Below are 17,862 nucleotides of genomic sequence, written 5' to 3'. Positions count from 1 at the left end.
ATTGGAATGAAACTGGTTAGAGAAATAAAAGATCCCCAGTCAAACTTGAAGTGAAAAATATTTATTTATGGCATGCAAAACTATAAAAATTACTAGGAAAACCCTCACAAGATACATTGCAGTAGCCAGACAAAAGCAAGCAAGTATTTTTAGTAATGCTTACTAGCAGTAAAGCACACAACATTAAGAAGCAGTGTTTGAGTATTAGAAAAATATTGTCCACTGGAGAAGTACTGACAGGCAAGAAAAACTGTCTGTTCTCCAGAGCAGACAAGGTTGATCTTCAACCGGATGGGGCTGGTATTGCACCTTCTCTAACAACATGAAATATTGAAAGGAATGCTAGAGATACCTCTACTTGCTGCAGTCAAAAATGTTATAGAGAACTCAGGAAAGAGCAGCACTGCAAATCCTCTGAGGTGTTTTCTATTTGCCCCACAAGGAAGAAATCACTTTAGTTGGGGCTTCGCACTTGTGCTTTTGCAGTAAATTAACAGATTCATGCTTTCTTAAAAAAAAATTCTGGTAAAATTCTGGCCAATGGGAACTTGAGAGAAAGACAGCAGTTGAACTTCTGTCATGTAAGGGATAGCACAGTATGGCTTTTTTTTTTCCAGTTGTCAGCAGGTAACACAGAGGCAAAAACTGCTATATTTTGGGAAACTGAGGAACAAAATCTCTTTTCCAAAAGAAAAAAAAAAGAAGCTGAAAACATTAACCCACTGCATTTCTCAAAGACTTGCAGTAAAGTCTACTATACAGTTAAATGACTACTGACTATGAATGACCTTCCTTCAGAAAACAAGGGACTACAAGGCTAGAAATTTCAGGAAGCCATTTCAGAAGCCTAGATGCTAACATATTTAAAGGGGTTTTTTCCTCCCTACGCAGTTAATAATCAAAGGAGATTTTATTATGTTTGGGTTTTTTTGTTTAAGACCAACAAGATTTTTCTAAATAGTGCATTTTTATGTGGCAGAGCCAGAACACTTGCTGGAATCATTTATTAAAAAAGAGAATATAGAGCATGAATCTATCAAATGTTTCTTCTACTGAAATGACAGCTATAAACCTCTGATACAACAAAGAACCACTACCCTGCTGTCTTCATTTCAGATGCTATGTATTACAACATTGCTTATTAGGGTACCTGGAATAACAGTTACCTTTTCTAATTCACAGTGATTGTTCTGTGAGTTCAGTGGGAGCAGGATAACCTCATTGTTAACAATACCCTACTTGTTTGCAAGAATGAAATTCTGTTCAGGCTGAAAGGACACTTTATTTAAATTGACGATGAAATATTTGAAGAAAAAGACTTCATAAGAATAGCAGAATAACCTGAAAATGTGTTTTGGTTTACTTTTCTGTGCATCAGTCTTAAGTGCTGCTGCAGAAAAAGCAAATAAGATTTGTTACAGCTTTTGATTTCATGGAAGAATTTTGGAAAACTATTAATTCTGGGGAAGATTATTTTCCTAAAACTACCTTCATGCACCCAGACTTAAACTTTTGCCCTGGTAATCTGGTAAGGACAGAATATAGGTCTTATTTCAACATTTTTTTTCTCCTTAAAAAAGAACCCCTATCATTACACTCAACTTATGTTCATAAGTGATGGCAGAAATAGGAGAAAAAAAAGGATGTGTGTACAATAAATGGATTATTTCTCAGAGTCTGAAGAATGCACTTGCAGGGTTTAAAAACTAAATGAAGAATTCACAATGCATAGAAAGAATAACCCCCTTGGAAGGCAAAACCATGCCATGGGGTATTTAGCCACACTTACTATCCTCCTGAACTATGTGTTTAATAAGCACACCTGTTGAGAGAGAAGAGGTAAGTAAGGGAAAAAGGGACAGATTCTTCAATTTGCCCTGGTTTTTGAGCTATGATGAACAAAAGGCTCTTTACACACATGATAATTCTTGGTTAGTGCTCCAGCAAAGGCGTTGGGGCAAGGTGAAAAGAGGGACAGAGAGAGACTGAATGTAACTCTTAAGTGCCACTGAATGGGATGGCTGGAAGATGGGCTGGTAGGCAAGGAGAACAAGGCTGACTTATCAGTAGACAAACAAGGAAAAAACCCAACATCTTTACCTAAGAATAGCATGTGGAAACAAAATGTGTGAAGTTTGTGCTGCTCATTTTTATCCTGCCATAACGAAGCTGGAGAAGGATAAACAACGCTGAAGTTTTAGAAAGCAGTTCTCCTATCTCAGGAATTGTTTACACCTCTGAGTGTGGCACAAGAGAAAACCATCTAGTCAGAGACCAAACTTGTCCACCCTGAGATACGTAATTTGAGCAGAGAAGAGACCATATTACAATTATCTATCAACAAATTCTGGTAGATTCTCCCTCTCTTATTTGGCTGTTTATAAAGACTTAATGCATGAGACAACATATCCATCATATTGTGCACATATTTAAATTCTATAGTGAAACATACATAACAAACAGAGACGGCAATTTAAGAACACAGAACAAATATAGCATATGTACAATTTCCAAAAACTTAAATGTACATGTAAGATGAAAAAAAATGTGGACTCTATCCTCCTGAAGCTGATGGGATATTGCCATTGATTTCAATGAGGTCAGGTTTACAGTCAGGAATTCTGCAATTTTCATAAGCACCTGGGAGGCTCACTGCAAGGTAGTGAAATTTATGCATTGACAGTAACATAAAGAGTTAAAAATGCATGTATGCTTTGGTCGTGTTCTCTTACAAATGTAATCAGCTATTAAGTAATGCTGCTCTAACACACTAGTGAGTAGACTCCATTTGTAAAAAAAAAGTAAAAAATTAATATGGAAGTTGATTTTGCAACAGCATAAATTTCACCGTAGCACTTTTTTAATTTAAGAGGAAAAAAGGATCACCATGTTTCCAATATTAACTCTAAAGTGTGCAGACTAGCAAAATTCCATTTTCTGGGATGCTAAAGGGGACAAGGGGGGAAGAAATCACACAGTATTTAAGTCATCTCATCTCCACATAAGTGACTACAGCAACTATATAATGAAGACTTTATTTTTACTACCTGCTCATTACTTTTGATTTCTGAACCTCTGCCTCCACAAAGATTATCTTCATTATTGTTTGCACTCATCACACCGTTGCTTAATTCTGGCGGCCTAATTAGGTTTGCTCCATGTCTGTTCCCACTGGGTTTTGTTGTTAACACTGAATCCATCTTGTTAAAATGTGATACATAATTTTCATTTGACCCTTGAAAAGTTTCAGAACAGTCTTCCAACACCAAGTAGTTGTCTAGCATTTTTGCTCCAGGAATTGACTGATTTGAGCCTTTTAGCATATCAGCTGGTTTTGGCACTTCAGAGGTAGCACCAGAAGAGTCTTCTTTGTGATCAGATGAAGAAAAACCTATCTTTTTACCACTGATAAGTGACATATCTTCTCCTAGATTCAAGCCAGACACTTGGGTGCATACACATGGTGCTTGTAAATGACGATCATCAATTTGGTGATTCTTAGATTCTGTTTCTGGTGGACTACTGACAGCAAATGAATTGAGATTTCCCTTTGAAAAAGCAACCTCATTATTATTGTCTAGAGGTAGTGACTCTTGTGTTACGAAGTGATTTTTCCTGTCTACTGTTGGTCCACTGTTGGTTACAGAAGTAAAAAAGTTATTTGTATCTGCAAGTTCGAGTGGTAGCTTTGGAAAGGTTTTCATTTTTCGCAAAGAACCTTTCTTAAAAAGGCCATCTCTCTCCAGGTCAATAACACATGATTTTACATCCAGAGCAACACTAGCAAAGCTGTCAGTGTACACTGCATGTTTGTCCTCTTCTTTGCTCTTTTCAGTTTGAGTTGCAAGTTGAGAATATTGAGTTTTCTCATTATCCAAATCAATTTGCATTTCCTTCAAACCACTTTCTCTGCCAGTCACCATGGTAACTACAGAAGAGTTGTGACAGGCAGTCGTCACTTCTTCCACTGCAGACAAATCACCAGCAATGCTGTTTTTCTCATTTGAATATAATTTAGATCCCAGACTTCTCTGACACATTCTTCCCTTCCACATGTTATCACAGACATCTAGATACAAATACAGATGCTTACATTAAATGCGTATTTAAACCTTCTAATCTCTCCTAGTAAATCTTTATATAGCTTTTTCTGCCATTGCTGTTACGTATCTTTAGTATGTTACAAAAATTCTCAATTTCTGAACAAATCACTTTGAATCATAAGGGACACTTTAAATATATTAGGTTAATTAAGAGTTGCGTGTCCCTGTTTCCTCATCACCAATCTACAAATATTTAATAATGATTTGTTGTAATCTAGGAAAGGAACCTGTAACAGGGGATCATACAAACATAGTCGTTGAAAAGTCATTAGATATGTCAGGCAATCTGAAGTTTCAGACTAAATACATTTAAAGGTTACCTTGAGAAGCACCAAATGATTCAATTGAAAGAACTCTTCTTCCAACAGCAGACAAGCTTCGACAAATATTACTTGATGAAGCAATCTTCATTTTTTCTTCACATAATGACAAAATGCTCTAGAGAAAATTTATGTTAAATACTTATTTTAATAATGAATAGATTTGTGAATTTTGACTAACATGAATGATGTTAACTCCCACAGTACATCTGAATTCATATGATGCTACACTGGAGGTCTTTCTTCTCCAATTCTTTATACTGCGTGTTTCTATTATGTGGTTGAATTAATTTCTTGTTTTTACCATGGGCTATTATGAAGTCATTTAATACAATTCAAGTTTTACCCTACAGTTAGAAAGTCAAGAAAAACTGATAAAAATTATCTTAAATGTTATCCTTTATGAGTAACATAGTGAAAATGCAAAAAAAGCTAGAGTGTTGATTCCTTTTTTAAACAGCCAATTCAGTGACACAGGCAGGATGATGAATGTTTTTATTACTGAAATTACAATAAAATTAAACCCTGAATCCTTAAATTGCAAAATACCAATATCTAAAAAGCAATATTCCCAGTTAGAGAAAGCAATCATTATCAGATCACAAAAAGTAACAGTGCTTTGTATCTCTAATCTGTAGCCTGAGCACCATTTGATGGCATTAGCATTGGTCTCACACATAATTAACTACAGATATTCACACATTTAAAAACCTGTCCCTTTGGGCAGGATGTAGAAGAGAGCTGCCTTTCCAAATACATCCCACCATTTCCTCAGTAACTATTCCTAGATAAACACTGATTAGACCTCATACGGCTCTTAGGAGATGCTCTCACTTCTCCATTAACCCACTCAACTGCTCCTCTGCTGTTGTGTATGGAAGGAAGATATTGGCCCTGTTGGTTCACATATGGGATTGAGGAAGGACAGGAGAAAGGGAGACAGATATCCAGCTGTGCTGAAGTCCAGCAAAATGCCTAGAAAAGTCTAGGGGTTTTCCCTCCAAATAGCTCCCACAATTCTGCTCACCCAAGGAAGTGTCCAGTGGAAAAGGAACAGAAAGAACATACCTCAAAGTGACCCTTATACATTACCCAAGACCAATTATTTTTGGGATGATTTAAATAGCAACAGCTTTCAGGGTCTACAGACTACTTGGAGATGAGCGAGTGCTATACACTCCCTCCACTGACAAAAGTAAATGAATAGAAACAGAACAGCTGCCCAAGTAGGCTCCATATTAGGTATGGCCTCCTGCCTGGGCAGTCCTCAGTCAGGGAGCCAATATTTTTTCCTTTATAAAAATGAATCTTTTAATTCTTCTGTTGCAGCAGTCTTCCTGCAAAGTATTGATCATAGGTGCTATACCATTTAGAATATACACTATCAGCTCAGGAAAATGAAACACCACTCCACCCCTCCCGCATAAAAAAAAAAAAAAAGCAGATAGCACTATTCTGAAGTAGAAGAACTGAATCCAAGAAAAATCACACTGCACAACTGTTATCCTCTAGTTACATTCTGATAGTCTGCAAAAACACTGAAGTTAAACTTTTGCACATTAACATCAAATAACTCTACCAGGTAAGAAATATTTAGAATGTAAATTCTTTGAAAACATCAGCTTGAAAAATCCTATACGGTTTCAAATTCTTTCTAACAGTTAAAGGTAACAGTAAAATAAGAGGATAAATGGAATAAAATACAAAATCCAATAATGATATCTAAGCCTTTATGTATTTACAGAAAAACTAGTTAGTAGTAATGCTTTGAACATGCCAAGGAACAGACGTTTCCTGGGGCAGAGTCCCTACATCCCCTTCTTGAACGCAATCCAATTATCACACAAATTTCACAGCATAATGCCTGTGCTTTTATTTCTAATGGCACTCTGTCTCTCTGTAAACCAAATATTAAATGGGAAGAAAACATTTAATGAGAAAATTTGGATCCATCAGTGTATTCACCCGACCTTCTTAAAAATCCAATGACTATCTAACATCTACATCTACTTTTCAGGTTGTATATCCATTAGAGTGGAAAAAAGGAAGAGTTTCTGCAGAGTCAAGGAAGACCCTAGCTTTCTTGCAAAACCTGGGCATACCACTTATCAAGACCATCTTGATAATTACAGAGATTAATGAGATAGAGATTAATGAGCATACATACAGAAATATCAGTATCACTTTTTTTGAAACAAAAATTGATGTAGGGTTGTTTTACCTCAATATCCGGTCTATTTTCAGGATTCTCTTCTTGCATTTGTTCCAGTAGCGTGTGCAGATCTTGTCCAAATTCTGATTCTGTCTCAGGTTCTACAATATATTCTATTGCTGCTTTCAGTGTTGCACCCAAGGAATAGATGTGTGCCTGCATGAAGTTTAAAAAAAGATATTTAATATGTTACCTATTCTGTCCCTCCTGCCACCAAAGCTTCAAGATCACACAAGCTTACACTATTTTCAATTTTAAGCTAACAGTTTACTGGAAAGGTGGTTTAATTTAAACATGATGAACAAAACCAGCTTCAGACCGGCTTTGGGGGATATACTTGCTGCAAACAAAACCAAATCTTGTGGGGTCCAATTAGAACTCTTTTTTCCCTTGTCAATAACCAGTATTACACCAGGTTGCAATTAAACATGAAACTGAGAACCCTGTGTTTGTGTAAGTATTGTTTAAATTAGAAGCATGCTGGGAGATTGAAGTGACATTCCTCCAAGCAGGGAAACAAAATATTAATTTGAAAAAAACTCCTTTTATATATAGCAATATTTTATGAGTGCTACCAAGCATAAAGAAGCAGAGAAAATACAGCATGATACCACTTGTCACTGAAGACACTTAAGAAAGAATTTTAAAAAATACTCCATGTTTTCCACCTCTGCTTCTCTTAAAGCCCACAACCTCATGATGGGTTAGGGTTAGGTGAACAAGCAACTTTTAAAATTCTATTGCTAATGCAGTAGATTTCTCTCACAACACAGCTCTTAATTATAGAAGTATCTTGCTTCTTGGGAAAAAAAAAAAAAAAAAAAAAAAAAAATTTAAGAAAACCTTTTCAGATCTGCTTAAGTAATGGTATTTTATCCATGATGGTCGGTATTTTATGTTCCATTCATAGAACAGTTCAGTAAAATTTTTAAACAAATATAAGTGCAAGTTTGGATAAACATTTCAGTGGAGATGCACCATAGCCAGGAATTCAAATGTACTGAACACTGTTCTCTGGGGTTTACAGATACATACATAAATAAAATAATGGCGACGCTTGTACATTAAATTGGTTTTAATGTATTTGCTACACACTTTACCATCTCTTATCTTAGAAAGAAGACTGATTCAAAGGTCAAAAGTAATTTCCTTCCCCTGCCCACCCCTAACTTTTTCATTAAGGTCTGTTTTTGTCTCTAAATTGTATGAATTGTATTTTTTCCACAGGTATGCTTGTACATTGACTTTCTAGTGAGGCAGGACACCTCCATGAAGGAATATATAACACCATCTATCAGGAAGAGCTGTGTGTGTATGATTGGACAATGCCCCCTTTCCCCTCTCCCCTCCATGCCATCTCCAAACTAAGAACACATAAACCAGTGCTGACTGCTGGCTCTGAAGCCTTGATTTATTTTTGCGACACATCAAGACTAGCACAAGTGTCAGAAAAGCAGACTATATGCCATCTGATCTAGATAGAAAAGATAATTTTTTTCCCAAAGCAGTAATTTCAGTCTCAAGTTCTTCACTGTTCCACAACTTCATCATTAAGCGGAAGAGGTAACTGAAGAGTTTTGAGAATCTCAGAGGAACCAAAGACAGGAACTGTTATGATTTTTATTTTGATTTAGCAGAAGAATGAAGGCTGTTCATCTGTTCCAAAATTAAGGGTTACTTTCCCCCCAGCCCCTCCCTCTGCCACATAAACTACCAAAACCCACCCAGCAGCAGCAGCTCTCCTGAACCACACCCTTGACGGACCAGAACGGTTTTTTCCATTTTGTAAGATGAAACAGACCACATTGGCAAAAGGACATAAAACTATGAAGCCTGAGCAAATAGTCCACTAACAAGGTGATGGAAAAAAGGTTTTCTTTATACACACCACAACCTTTACCCACACTTATTTCAGTTGCAGAAACTGCACTCCACCTCGACTAGCAGAACTACTCACAAAGAACTACAATTCTACATGAGTAGAACTACATGGGTAATATTTAAGGTAATCCAACGTAACCCTAAGTTTGGCTGAACTGGAGCAATGAGAAAATGAGTTTACGATCATCCACTAGGTGGGGCGTTCCCCAAGTTAATGCATTAAAATGCTTCTACTTAACTGCACAGCTGGGCTTAGGAAGACAATTTCACTTCCTGAGAAAAAAGAGCAAGATGGGTACATGCAATAAGTACAGCATATTCTTAAGTATAAAATACCCAATGATTACCAGAAGTGACTGCTCTCAATGAAAACAATCTCACCAGCAAGCTAAAGACTTTTCAGTCTGCTCTGTGGAAAGTAACAAATAAGAACGGGTGGTAAAAAACTTTTCTTCTGGCCAGCTAGAATTGGGACCAAATTGCCCATTAGGAATTTTACTAAATAATTAAGAGGGCTCTTTTCCTTAATTTCTGAAAAAACCCAAACCAAACAAAACCACCACCACAAAAAGAAACAAAACCAAAAACCCAACAAAATATCCCCCCCTCAAAAACTCCCCTTGCACCCACTTGTTTTAAGTGTAGATAAGGAGAAAAGGTTTTTGAATTATAAGCATTTCGTATTACAGGGCAATAACTTAAGAACTGATAAATAGCAGGCATTTCCAGAGAGATGCAAAAGAAAAACTGAACAAACCCGAAGCAATCTCTTCAAAATTCCTAAGGAGGCTCAGGAGTTAAAGACAAAATATCACTTGTTACAAAAATACATAGACCACACCAACAAGGCTGCATCACAGTGCCAGTTTCAAAAATGATGGGAGGAAAGGGAGGAAGTCACATTAGGAAACCAGCTCTTCAGATCTGGTACAAGAGAGTACATATCCTCTTAGCCCAAAGCCAGCAAATATAACATGAATTGTAGGTAAAACATTGTGGTACGCATTACTGTGAAGGCCATCATGGAAATAATGTGCCCCTTAAGAGACACAATGGCAACACACACAGAGACAAAAAAAAAAAATATGTTTGAAGAGTGTAACAAGTATGATTAGAGGTAAAAGTTCCTCTTTCAACAACATGCTGAAACAAGGGAACTCATGTATTTCAGAGAAAGGTTTGAAGGTCATAATCATAGAAGTAGCTTCAAATCAAAATAACTTTTAATACTAGAATGATTTCCAAGACACAAAGGCACAAGATAAAAGAAAAAAAAAACAACAACAAAACAAAAAAAAAAAAAAAACCAAAAAAACCACCTCAAAAAGGTAATTCAAAAGGTGAAGACACTTTTTTTTTTTTTTTTTAAATGAGTAGGCTAAGTACTGGAAGCACTTACCAAGGGAGAGGAAAGCTTCTGCCATCATGTTATAATTTTATATCATGACTTAAATACATTCCAAAAGGCTTCTGCAAGTCCTAATCAAAAGTTACTTGCCTTGCTGCATGCCATTTTATAATCATTTAACACTACAGGAAATGAAATCAGAGAACAGTTATGATCTGCTCTAGTTTTAAAATCTGTCAATCAAAAGATTGGGAGAGGAAGTTAAAGCTTCAAGTCTACATAGAGAGGGTGACAGAGGCATTGTTGTATTACTGCTTGACAAGGGTAAAGAGCGGAACTTCTCCAGGAACTCACATTTGCAGACAAACACTACAGGAAAAAGCTGACAAAAGGTCTTTTGAATAGTGACTGCAAAAGCATGTAGCAATTATGAATAATAGTAATTTATATTTTGTATTGAGATTTCACTGAGTTCAGAATTGTAGGCCTTCTGAAGGACTGAAAAAGACAGACTATAATACAACTAATACTTCCTGAAAAATATTTCTGACAAGTTACAGAAATAGTGTGAAACAATTCTTGGTTTTGACATTTTTATCTGACCCTTATTTTACTTTGTGTATTTTTCTTTTTTTTAATTGAGATTGCACAGATATAGATACTTCCACCCTTTCACAGTTCAAAGCACTTAAGGGTTCCATAAATGAAAGCTTCAGTGTGATTTTAAACCTCAAAGTTTTATAAAGAAATTCAAGGTAATGCTTGAGAAAATTACTACTGGGAGAAACACTTAATATTTATCTATGTCATTTTTCTATGTAGTCACTCTAAAAAGCACTACACTTTTATGCAAAAGAAAGTCAGTAATATTCCTCAGTGAGAAAACAAAAGGGAAATAGATCTACTATTTTCAATACTTTCATTCATTACAAATGGACTAAATGCCTTTCTGCATAATTGTAATTACTGGAAGGTGCTGTATTAAATATTAGCTTTATGTTCATTTGGCACTCTGGATGCTTTGATAATTAGTCTGCAGAGTTTGCTAGAAGTGCTCAGCCACTGCAGACTATTCATAAAACATACAATCTAGCTTGAAGTGGTTAACAAAAGCTGGAATGTGCAGTTTATCCCTTCTAACTACAGTTAATTTTGCCTGAAAAAACTTGTTTCCTGAAAGACTTCTAAAAAAAAAAATGGGGCCCAAAATGCATCTACAGGTCAGATTTTCTTACAGCCAAAGTTTGCAGGTATTTTAACTCTCAAATTGTCTTTTAACTATCCTAACAAAAATAAGTTAAAGCTTTCAAGTTTATATATGTTGTTAGGCAAACATCAAGTCATCAGTTTATATCACCTAGTCTCTGCATTTTACTGGTTCTGGTTTCTGGTGACCTCTGTCTGTGTCATCCAGTTTGAACCGAGAAACACTACCTAAGACATCAACCTCATCTCAGTTTTATAGCTGCAGGCTTCTTGTCTGTAACAGTTCATGCCAACCGTTTTATTTCCATGTGTTTGTCTAAGTTTTATCCCCATGCAACCTTTTTGCATCTATGTTTTGCAGCAAGAATTTCCACATTTTACAGCATAGAAAGGCAGTATTTTGTTTGAATCCACCCATGTATATCTCATTGTTGCCACCCACTTCATTTCTGAGAGCTGACACTCACTCACTCCATGGTTGCTGCCACAGCACCACACCTCACAGATTTCCAGCAGAGCTTCTCCCTCAGGGCATTGTCCTCCAGGCTAAAGAGTACTACTTGAAGTAATTGTGGTTTTTATGAATGCTGTTTCACCATCTGGTCCTGGAAATTTATGTTACTGCTGATTTTGTCAGGTTGGTCACTAGTCTGTTCTGACACTCTTACTTGAGCCAAATTATTGATAATTCTCCATAAAGAAGAGTTGCAATGTATGAACTTACTGACGGTCATACAAGATTAAAACATGTTCCAAAAAATTACATAGCTTTTTGGCTGTGGCTTTCTTCGAAAAACTCTTTTGTATCTTATTTATTTGCAAACATTGCAAACTTTGGGTAGCATTTCTGTGTTTTGATAAATTTGAAAGATATCAGGTTTTCATTCTTTTTTAAGGTTTTTTCACACTTTTGACTAACCTCAGGGGTTTCTTTTCAGGTCTTCTTTGACAGGAGATACATATTTTTTTAAAAAAAAATAAATCATAAGATACATTTACAACAGTCTCTGTGCTACCAGCAAACATTATTTTAACAGCAATAGATTTTCATATGACTCTGTTGATTTTTGTCCATAGAGTAATTTACCAGCATCTATAGTAGTAATCACTTTGAAAATAAATCCTGTCAATTCAGAGCTACATCCAGAAATGAAGAAAAAAAAAATTCAAATTTTTCAAGTGGACTTCAATACAATTTCAAAAAGGTGTAGTTAAGGTAACTACCTTACCTTAGTTACCTTAGTAGTAGTTACCTTAACTACTGTACTAAAGACAAATGTATCTTAAGCCACTGACTGTTACCTTGGTAAAGATTCATTTCCCTCTTGGAAGTCACATGAAGATGAACATGCCCAGAATCTTGAGCAAATTTAAACCACACTATTTGCAGGAAATTACTCATGTGTTTGCAGAGTGAAGACACAAATTAAGAACAGGTTTCTTACACTTCCATCCTGCTTTTAGGCTCCCTTAATCACAAAGATCAGGCACCTCAACATGGATGAGTAGCACACCAATTGACTCCTCTCCTGTATGACTGAATAACTGTGACAGGTTAAGGATGAATACTGCAAAAAAACCCAAACTTGCTGAATACCTCAGAGGTTTAGATAGCAAAAGTTACTCACATTTATCTTTACAGCTTCTTGAACAATGGTATTTTTAAAAACTCCCTTTGAAATGGAGTTTCATGTGTCACAGCTGTCCTTACGATTTATCAGCCATTAACCTCCTTACTTTTAAGCTACTGGCCATAGGTAATTTGTTTATAACTTAATTAAGGTAACAACTTATTCCCTGTAGGCATAGAAATAAGGAAGCCTGAGAAACAGTTATATGCATGCTGAGCAGACTGGCTCTGTCTTCTTTCAACTGTGTAGGATTTCTTTTTCATTTAATGGCAAATACAATGTTAGGCACAGTACTGAAGATCATTATTTTAAAAAAAAAAAAAAAGGACATTCTTTTAAATCTTAAATTTAAGAGATGGTGCCTTACTGGTAGAGTCTGTCACTATGAGTAATGCATTCAACACCATTCTGTACTGAGGGATACTTATTACACATTTTGGAGGTAAAAAACTGAATTGCAGCACTTCCAGATGGTCCAATACACTAGAATAGCATCCCAGTTCTTTTACCAGGACATGAATCAATGACACCCAGACCCTAACACATAAAACATAAATTACTGTACAATAACCAGTTAACTCTTACTTAACAAAATAATCTATGTAGTTTTTTTGGTTTATTTTTTTTTTTCTATCAGGATCATATATAAGATGAAGTACAAAATTTAGAAAGCTGGTCAGACACTTCTGTATTTACCTCTCTCCATAATATCTTGTTATGATGTCATTCAGAACATCAATTTTCATAGAACAGCTGGAGGTACAGGAGCAGTCAAGGTAAGTAGCTCTCATTGTATACTATAGGAACATAAACATTTGGCAGGGGAGGGTTGCGGGCTGATTTCAGATTGGTTACATTTTTAGTTTGATTGTTTCACAGGGGAATGTTTTCTATGGAAGTAAACCTTGCTCCTTCTCTACTCAAGCATAAAAGCAGTATTACAGTTGATAGAAACGAGAAAGTTGCTTGGGGTTTTTGGTTGTTTTGTGGGGCTTTTTTGCTTTGGTTTTTTGTTTGTTTGGGGGGTTTTGTTTGTTGGCTTGTGATTTTGATGGGTTGTTTGGTTTTTCCTGGTTTTGTTTGTTTTATTTTTAAACTTGGTGAAAGGCTTGAAAAGTTCAAGAACCCTGGAGTGTGTACATACAAAGAGATTAATTCAAAACATGTTGCAAGCTTATCTAAGAAAACTTAAGTCATTACATTTCCCAGGAGACACTATCCTCAGGTTCAATATCATGCTTGCAGTTATTCTTCTAAGGTTTCCTGAAATGCTGTAACTAAGGACACCGATGTGTGAGTGACAACCATTTTGCCACAATCCTGAAGGCTCTGTTGACTAAATCTCAACAACCTAACTCTCTACAACCATCTAATTCACAGTGGAAACTGAATTAGTCTTGAAATTTTATCTGGAGATTAGGAAGGCATCTACCATCTACTTTTAAGTCAATCATTTCCTGAATCTTTCACTAAGTCAATAATTTCCTGAACCTTTCAGAACGAGGGGTATTTATGAATGTTCTCATATACTGGTGAAATGGCTCTATTTTCAGTTCATGCAAATGGTAAAAATTTAATTGCCATTGTTTCAGGGAGTATAAATTATCCAGATCCAGAGCAGCAAAGATATGGATCTTTTAGTGACCTGAATATCCACATAAAACAGACATAAAATTAATGAAAGAGGAATCTTTTAATAAAAAGTAATGATAAGGAGTAATTCCATGTTGCCTTTAAGGGTTCGGGCTTACATTTCAACAGCATTGTTAACCATTCTAAAGAGTAAATTATGGAAATAAGTGAAAAGGACCAGAGAAAATTAAGTTCTGCATGTAAGACCAGTATGATGATCGATCCATCAAAGAAATGAGTTTGAATGGGCAGCATCAGAAACTGAGAGATTATGATATGAGGACTAAAGAAGACAACTTCATCCATAGCTGAGAAAGTATCAGCACTAATGAGAAGAGTTTACATGGAAGAGGCTGGAGACAAACAACTGATCCAAAACACTTGTGCATCTTTAGCATTAAGAAGCCCAGAGATTTATGACACTGTGTGCGTAACAGGAGAAAAAAATCTCTTTTCCACAGTTTTTTGCCCATGATGGAGACTATCCACAAATTTATCCAACACAACCCTTCAGGCTTCAAAAAAAGTAAATTTCAACAACAAAACCCACCTGTTTTAAGACAGAACACGAAGTCCTCTCTTCACTCCTGATCTTTTCCAAACAAAATTCTTAAATAAAATAATTAAATAAGTCACTCCGAAAAGTTGTTTCAGATTCAGGGGCAAAACTGTAGAAAAACTGGCAATGTGCTCAAAATGTTTGCTAGCAAACACCAACATGACAACTTTGCAAGCCAAACTTCAGGACTAAGCAACAAGCTGTAGGTTTTTGAGGTAACCCAATTATAAACTTTAAGATAGCCTAGGCATTAAAAGAAAAAACAAACAAACAAACACAAAACTGATGTAAAAAAAATTCTATTGGACTCATTCTTCCTTTTGTTAACTTTGTGCAAAGCAACTAAAGGGTGTTTGCTCAGTCCTAAGTTCCTGAAAGGAACATCAACTGGGACGGTGATGTAAAAGCAAGAACAGGAAGATTCCATTTTTTCTTCTACAGCACACTAGAGGCAGAGGTAACCAAATGAAAGTAATTTATTTTTGTCACTGCAGGAAAAGACAGCTTTAAATAATGCTCAGAAGATGGAATGGTTTAGACTACAGGAAGAGATAAGTTACCATTTGCTGATGACAAGCCTTGCTGCTGTTAGATAGAATTAGTCTCAAGGGGAGGCTACATGAAACTAAGAGAAACAGAACTAAAGAAAAAAGGCACTAGGTGTTTCAAAAGACTTGCTTCCCCCGTCAGATAAACACAAAACCAAAAACCCCTCTAGGAGGACATATAAAAGTTTTCTTTTTTCATCCTGCACTGGGAGCTAAAGAAAGAATGGAACAATAGAGATAATCTCACAGTATTCAAAGCTACTGCTTTAAAAGACTAGCAAAGTCACAAAGAAAAGACTTACTTTATTCTGTCGGCTGTTTGGATTTGGGAGAAAGATGAAGGCTTTCACATTTAGAGAAGGACCAACAGCTGAGACATGAGCACTAGGTTAGTAATGATCAGCTATTGAGAAATACTGCAGCATGAAACGGTCTGCTCAGTTTTCTTCAGCAGGCCTGATATATATCTATATATATATATATATATATACACACAACCCCCCACCCTGAACCTTTCTTTATGTATTCTGCAGAACACGTTTCATTTAACATTTCAACCCATGCATTTATATGCATAAAATATTTGTACATATATTGCATTTATCACTCCAACTGCCTTGTCACATTTTATAGGAATAAGCTATATGAATCTTAATAATTTAGTATTCAAAAACAATGCAATAACATTTTATTTTGTATCTTTTCTATTTCCAGCAGTTCTACCACTTCATGTACATGTGTTTATTTTTAAGCTGCTGAAATACTTGGGCTTTTTTTTATATAATATAAATCAACTACGGACTGAGAACTGCATGTTGACAGTCATGACATTCTAACAAAGACAGCGACAGCATTCGGCCTTTTCCAGCTGCAATTCTCTCACAGGCGAGAGATCAGCCCACCCCACTCCTGGCCTGATGGACAAAAGCAAGAACAAGTTCTACATGAGAAAAAGAGGTAGTGTGAACTTCAACCTCTTCCCCTTCACTGACCCTTATTTCCTCCTTCTTTTCAAGGCAGTCTTTAACTCTGTTTCACTTTTTCAGTTCTTTTAATTTCTGAAGGTTTTAATCCTGCCGCACACTGTTGCTTCTGAACTACTGCATCTTATCACCTCTAAATGATGAAGTAAGTCATTAACAGAAGTATTATCCAATCTCCTTTAGATTAAAAAAAAATAGACAAGATTTCTATTACAAAGGTTCACTAGAACAAGCAAAACTGAATAGCCACATTATTAAAAGATTATAAATGCAAGTTCATACATGGTGGACATTGGTCCTTCATCTCACTGAGAGCTCATATCTTAGAAATGTGGTGTTCCACATCAATGAACCTCTGTGTGAGACTCAATGGCAGTTTGTGATGCGGACAAATAGCTATTTGAAACTGGTATGAGACAGCTAATGTTTTTAACCTGAGGCAATCTTGTATTGCAGTGATAGAAGTAAGGCTATTAATGAACTCAACAATATTTAACTATTCGTGCTGAGCCTCCCATTGGTCAAATTTCACAAGTTTAACACTGTACTTGCTCAGGGCAAGAAAATGAAATATGAACCATTTTCATCAGGAAAAAGGCTAAAGTCCTTCCTATTTAGAAGGCAAAATCAGGGCAAATTTTAAAAGAAGCCTCAAATAAATATTTTTGCATTTGAGTCTCTTCCTGTCTTCCAAGAACAGAAAACCTCACTTTCTTTACTGTTCTCTACAGTCTGATGAGTAGAAAATTATAAAATTAAGATGCTAGTCTTCATAGTCCAGATGTCTCTTAACTGACTTCCAGCTCAAGATTCAGTGAGAACAAACTCAACACATGAGATAACAAATTCAGGCACAACTTCCAGCTTAGTCCATCAATGCAGAACGGGGCCCACCCAATGCCACTCCAAGCACTTAGCAACACAGTGACTTCAAGGTCTCTTCAGATGCTCAGAAGCTGCAATCATTCCTCCAAGCCCACAGGATGGAACTGTGGCAGCACTAAAGTCACCATGGGACAGTCAGCAGCACTTCACTGTCAGTAACCACAAAGCCCTTTCACAGCTAATTCCCTCCTAACCATGTTTCTCTCTGAAGTCTACTTTACACCCAATACTGAAACTATAGGGGTAGTTTTCACCTTCCAAATCTCAACAGTAACTGAAGCTGCTGCTACTATTCCTACTTAACAAATGGAGAGCAGGTCAAGAAAGAAGGCACAAGTCTAAAACCAACCACATAAAATCAATTACTTTTCAGTCTTGTGCATTGTCATTTGGACAAAGCTTTAGATCTCTTGCTATTTGAAATTCCAACTAGAAACTGACATCTTTAATAGTGTAGTTTCAGACACCAGGACAGTAATCCATTTCAATTTGTTTCCTGTGTCTATTACCCTTGTGTGCTTGTGAGTGCCAGCTAAGTTTAGCAACTAATTAGG

At 36.2% G+C, this 17,862-nt stretch overlaps 1 protein-coding gene across 1 annotated transcript in view; it reads right to left on the bottom strand.

The window, feature by feature from the left end:
* KNDC1 (kinase non-catalytic C-lobe domain containing 1) overlaps positions 1-17,862 on the bottom strand; it is a 56,992-nt gene that overhangs the window by 28,127 nt on the left and 11,003 nt on the right. Inside the window, exons 4-6 of the mRNA XM_066191149.1 lie at positions 6,645-6,791; positions 4,424-4,541; positions 3,048-4,069 (exon numbers count right to left, since the gene is read on the bottom strand). Coding sequence (XP_066047246.1) covers positions 3,048-4,069; positions 4,424-4,541; positions 6,645-6,791 — 1,287 coding nt within the window. The remainder of the gene's footprint in view (positions 1-3,047; positions 4,070-4,423; positions 4,542-6,644; positions 6,792-17,862) is intronic.

Source organism: Chamaea fasciata, unplaced genomic scaffold (genome assembly GCF_029207755.1).
Source record: "Chamaea fasciata isolate MVZ Bird 193981 ecotype frontalis unplaced genomic scaffold, bChaFas1.0.hap1 SCAF_9, whole genome shotgun sequence".
Lineage (NCBI taxonomy): Eukaryota > Metazoa > Chordata > Aves > Passeriformes > Sylviidae > Chamaea > Chamaea fasciata.
The sequence above is the reverse complement of the archived record's forward strand: the minus strand, read 5'-3'. Positions and strand labels throughout refer to the sequence as shown.